Genomic DNA, 5,153 nt, shown 5'->3' with positions numbered 1-5,153 from the left:
AGTGTTGCAGAATATACAGCCTCATGCTACATAACTAAGCTCCATTTCATGCTGAATAAACTAAATTATTTATGTATCTTAAATAGAAAACTATCTTACAATAGATTTTTACCCCAAAAGTTTTTTATTAAAATAAATTCGATAAAAATAAAAAAAATTTGATTTAAATCAAAAAAATCCGATTTAAATAAAAAAAAATCTGATTTTTTTAAAAAAATCATTGATTTTTATCCACCCTGACCAGTTCCTATGATTTTCTTTTATGGCCTTGAAACTTGTAAACCACAGGGCATGGCGGGGGAATTACAATTTGGTCTATCTTAAAACATGGAAAGGAGACAGGGCATGCATGTAATCTTGTTTACCTGTTTTTGCAAATAGGAGCCAACCAAAAATGTACATTTTTCTCTAATTCATTTTCTTTAACGACCATTATGCTTAGTCACTCCATCACATTGGCTTGATATAGATACATATGTGCATGAATCTGGATTAAGGGAAGTGATGACAAATTAGGTCCAGACTTCAAAGCACCACTGTCTTTGTGGCATAAAGTACTCTGCACTCACATTTATGATATCTGAGCATGCTTGTGAATTGATGTGATTTCTAACTTGCCAAAGACAAGGTCGCTAGCGAAAGTGTCAAGTTGTAATACTGAATGCCGTTGATTTTGAAATTAAGTTTACGTGGTTTACAAATGAACTTTGATGGAAATGTTTCACTGTAAGGAAACTATAATTTCTAGAACTCAGAATCTGAGTCTCAGAACTCAGATTTTTTTGTTTTTTCTGGGTGTTCAAAGACCAAGCTGTTGAAAATTAGTTCTGGGCAACCAATTTTGTATTTACTGGTATGTGGATTTTCCTTGGGTTTCAGCAGGTTTGATCTGAGAACTATCTTGCTGTGTTATGACTACAGTTATGGTAAAGTATGCAGATGAGCTGGCTGAAATGCAAGATGGAAATGAGTCTAATCCATCCAAGAAGAATAAATTGTATCCTTGCACTGCAGGAATGAAAAGGCCTAGATTGTGCCTTTCGTTCCAATGCAGCATGAATGAAAGAGGTGGGGTGGGAGAGAGAGAGAGAGAGAGAGAGAGAGAGAGAGAGAGAGAGAGAGAGAGAGAGAGAGAGAGAGAGAGAGAGAAGAAAGGAAAGAAAGAAAGAAAGAAAGAAAGAAAGAAAGAAAAAAAAAAAGAAAGAAAGAAAGAAAGAAAGAAAGGAAGGAAGGAGATTGATTCCCAGAGGGAGAAATTTTGCTCTTTACCCCAGTCTACCTCCCACTTCTCTCCCACTTTCTTTGGAATGATATACAGGGAGGGGAGGGGAGGGGAGGATGGGCTCTCTGCACACAAGAGCCAGAACGGCTCGGCTCAAGGCTAGGAAACAATAAGCACAAGGGGGAGTGTGGGAGAGAGGCTGGCAGAGAACTCTCCTTGAAGCTTGGTTGCCACTTGTCTCCATCCCACCCTTGCTCAATGAAGCCAGAAGAGAATGAAGATATGTTCTCCAGCTTTTTGCTGGAGGACATAAAGCAGAGGCTGCTCCAAGCTTTCCAAGGGCAGACGACAGGGGTAGCAATTACTCCTGCATTGTCTAGACCTGTTGAAGATACGGCCCGTGGCAGAAGAGCTGTGCCCACTCAGGACCTGCACTGGGGCCACATGGAGAAGGGCATAGCCTGGCTTCGCATAGAATTGGTGAGTGATATGAGCAAGAGAGATGATTAGGTACCCTCCCCTGGGAATATGAAGGGGTGGCCTATAATCCCAGAGTTGTCCATTTTACTTGTTTTGTTGTTACAAACTTCTGAACCTTTCCTTGTACTAATCATATAGTTCCCTCCTCCTGTTGGAACTAAAGGATGGGAAAAGAAAATTCATACCAGCGATGAAGAGCAATTATCATTTTTGGCCAAAGGATGAAGTTACTTGCTTTTCTCTTTGCTGCCTTATCCAAGGGGATGATGATGATGTTGATGATATGAAGCCTTTATAATCATCACCCGCATCCCTGCTTGTCCATTTACTCCCCCCCCCCAAAAAAAACCCTAACACAACAAGAAAAATATAATAAGGGGAACACAAAGAATCCTGGGTGGTTACCGAACAGGATCTCTTACAACGGTCTGATCCATTGAAACAAGGAATAGTTCAGAGAGAGGTGGAGTCAAATCATGAAAGAATTATACTTATGTGATGCAGAGAAGAGGTTACTGTGGTTAAAAAGTACATGAGCTGTGTGGGGAAGATACTTAAATTTCACCCAGGTTTGGCTTTGCAGCAGTATACAGTTTCCTGGCCGGGTTCTAAGTTGGTGTATTCAACTGAAATCATTTTGAGATTATATTTTTATGATCCTATTCAGGTGTGTGAAACAAGATTGATAACAATGGTATTTCTTCCTGCTGTGTTATCAAGTCAAAATATAAATGGCAATTATAACTCCTCAGAATGATCTCTGTTTCGGGGAATATCTATACATCCTTCTGATGCCATTCTCTAAGGTGCAACAAAGACAATGCTAGAGAAGCTTGTTGTGTTGTGTGTTTACCAACTAATTGGCATCCTTGTTAAAACACATCTAGATATTGCCAAGATTTTTAAAAAAAATCTTATCTAGCTCCATGACAGACCATGTTTTTACTTCTGCTTGAAATATCACCCAGTTTCCAAACAAAAAGTTTAATTTTTTTATTCAGGCTTGAATCAAAGCACTTTCAAATGTCTCTTTTTAAATGCCAGAATAAAAGCAGATTATGGCTTACATTGCTCGTGTTTCATTCTTCGTTCTCAGACACTGGTTTGGTTCCAGAATATTCCAGCTAGTATGCTAGAGTTCCATGAATGAAGCAAAGACAGTTCCATAATCATCAGAGTTATTTCATCATTTTTCTAGTTGCTCACCAATGGTTCTCAGCCACCTTTGAAGTCAAAGGTGCTCAAAATCTGGATCAGAACCACTTGAGATGCATAAGTATTATTATTTACTTAGCATACAGCAATGTTACATTAGCCAGGAGACTACAATATTAATACGAAGTAGTTGTTTGGCTGATGATGATTGCCAATCCATTCTGTTCACACTTGCACGCTATCTAGAGTGCACCATAGGGGGCAGACTAGCTCCACACAAGATTTGATGGCATTCTCCAATGTTATCCAGGGTGCAGTGGTTAGAATGTAGTACTACAGGCTACTTCTGCTGACTGCCGGCTGCCTGCAGTTTGGCAATTCGATTCTCACTGGCTTAAGGTTGACTCCAGAGGTGGTATTCAGCAGAATACTGGAGAACCAGTAGCGGAAATTTTGAGTAGTTCGGAGAACCGGTAAATACCACCTCTGACTTGCCCTGCCCCATCTATTCTGTGCCTCACAAGTCCCAGCCAATCGGGAGGAAATGGGGATTTTGCAGTAACCTTCCCCTGGAGTGGGGAGGGAATGGAGATTTTACAGTATCCTTCCCCTGCCACACCCACCAAGCCATGCCACGCCCACAGAACTGGTAGTAAAAAAATTGGAATTCCACCATTGGTTGACTCAGCCTTCCATCCTTCCAAGGTCGGTAAAATGAGGACCCAGATTGTTGGTGGCAATATGCTGACTCTGTAAACCATTTAGAGAGGGCTCTAAAGCATTGTAAAGCCTTCCCCTTACATGGGGAGGCTGAAACAATTTATTCTGATTTATTGTGCTGTGTGAAAAATACATTTTGTGCTTGCCTGAATGTTCTTTGATATATGTTTGCTTACAAACGTTTCAGGACTAAATTTTGAGCAGAAACAGCAGCAAAGCTGATTTCTGCTTCTAATTAAGCCGTTCTGGATGGTGATCAACTGTTGAAAGCAGTTACTGTCTTTTGTTTTTTTGTAGCTTGAGATGAAGTTCCAGAACCAGAAACTTGCCAGAACTCTGCTGGATTTAAGTATGGAAATTCAGAGGCTGAGAAATGAAATTGATATGTCAGCAGCTCTAGAATCAAAAGATCTAAGCTCCTTTGGAAATTCAGACTAATAAACTGTACTATGAGACCAAATCTAGACTCCAAAATGCATCCTTTTACTGATTCAGAAAAAAGAAATTGAAGACTGGATTGCACGTTTAAGTTCAGTTTCATGACAAAACCTTCTTCTTCCTTAAAGATTAATCTTCTTCCTTAAAGATTAATAAGATTTCTGCTTAACTCAGTTGGGGGAGTGATATGTACAAAAGAATTTGATGTCTCCCCAGGAGTTTCAGCTGAAAGAAAGATGAAGTGTTTGCATCATCTTTCAAATGCGATCATTGCTTTTAGAATGACCCAAAGAGCAATTTGATCCTAGGAAAGATGGGAGGATGACTTAGAAAGCTGTTAAAAATAATAGCAACAATATTATTGGACTTATTTGCAGCAAATAAATTATACCCATTTCAGAAAATGGCTTGTATCGGTGATCAGTTGACAAGCATGTCACTCATGCATGTATTCATGAAAGCAAATGTATCAGAGGTGGGTTTCAGCAGGTTCTGACCAGTTCTGGAGAAACTGATCAGAACCTGTTCTAGCGGAAATTTTGAGTAGTTCGGAGAACCGGTAAATACCACCTCTGACTGGCCCCGCCCCTATTTGTTCTCTGCCTCTCAGTCCCAGCTGATCAGGAGGAAATGGGGATTTTGCAGTATCCTTCCCCTGGAGTGGGGAGGGAATGGAGATTTTACAGTATCCTTCCCCTGCCACACCCACAAAGCTATGCCCACAAAGCCATGCCACACCCACCAAGCCACGCCCATAGAACCGGTAGTAAAAGAATTGGAATCCCACCGCTGAAATGTATCCTCAGTATAACATATTCGTAGCTGTACACTTGCCCTGCAACTTCAGGAAAGGGCAGTTATAATTAGAAATATGGCAAAGAAAGTAGAAAGTACTGCAACTGTAATTCAAATTGGTGAGAGATGAGTTGCCACAGCTGGCTTTTTCCTTGTAAAAACCTGCAAGCAAATTCATCACAGATTGCCTACTATCTCATTGCAACATCTATCTCAATATTCCCTCTAAACTCCATGCATGCCCACACACAAGACTCTGTCTGCCACCCTCTGTTAAAGACAAAGTATTGCCAAAGTTCATTTCTGCACAGAAATGGGGGGGGGGAGGGAGAGAGAGTGCAGG

General features: G+C 40.5%; 1 protein-coding gene across 1 annotated transcript; it reads left to right on the top strand.

The window, feature by feature from the left end:
* The first annotated feature begins 1,461 nt into the window (after positions 1-1,461).
* On the top strand, positions 1,462-4,015 carry AARD (alanine and arginine rich domain containing protein). Its single transcript, XM_070942152.1, has 2 exons — positions 1,462-1,702; positions 3,875-4,015. Exons 1-2 carry the CDS (start codon positions 1,481-1,483, stop codon positions 4,013-4,015), a joined length of 363 nt encoding a protein of 120 aa, XP_070798253.1. The 5' UTR covers positions 1,462-1,480.
* Positions 4,016-5,153: the final 1,138 nt, after the last annotated feature.

This window comes from Pituophis catenifer, unplaced genomic scaffold (genome assembly GCF_029215685.1).
Source record: "Pituophis catenifer annectens isolate HBS135680 unplaced genomic scaffold, rPitCat1.0.hap2 SCAF_3, whole genome shotgun sequence".
Classification (NCBI taxonomy): Eukaryota; Metazoa; Chordata; class Lepidosauria; order Squamata; family Colubridae; genus Pituophis; species Pituophis catenifer.
The sequence above is the reverse complement of the archived record's forward strand: the minus strand, read 5'-3'. Positions and strand labels throughout refer to the sequence as shown.

Excerpts from the sequence above, each read along its gene's own strand:
- AARD (XM_070942152.1), top strand. The coding sequence starts at position 1,481 with ATGAAGCCAGAAGAGAATGAAGATATGTTCTCCAGCTTTTTGCTGGAG. Across the intron at positions 1,703-3,874 it reads CCTGGCTTCGCATAGAATTG|CTTGAGATGAAGTTCCAGAA; the intron begins GTGAGTGATATG and ends GTTTTTTTGTAG.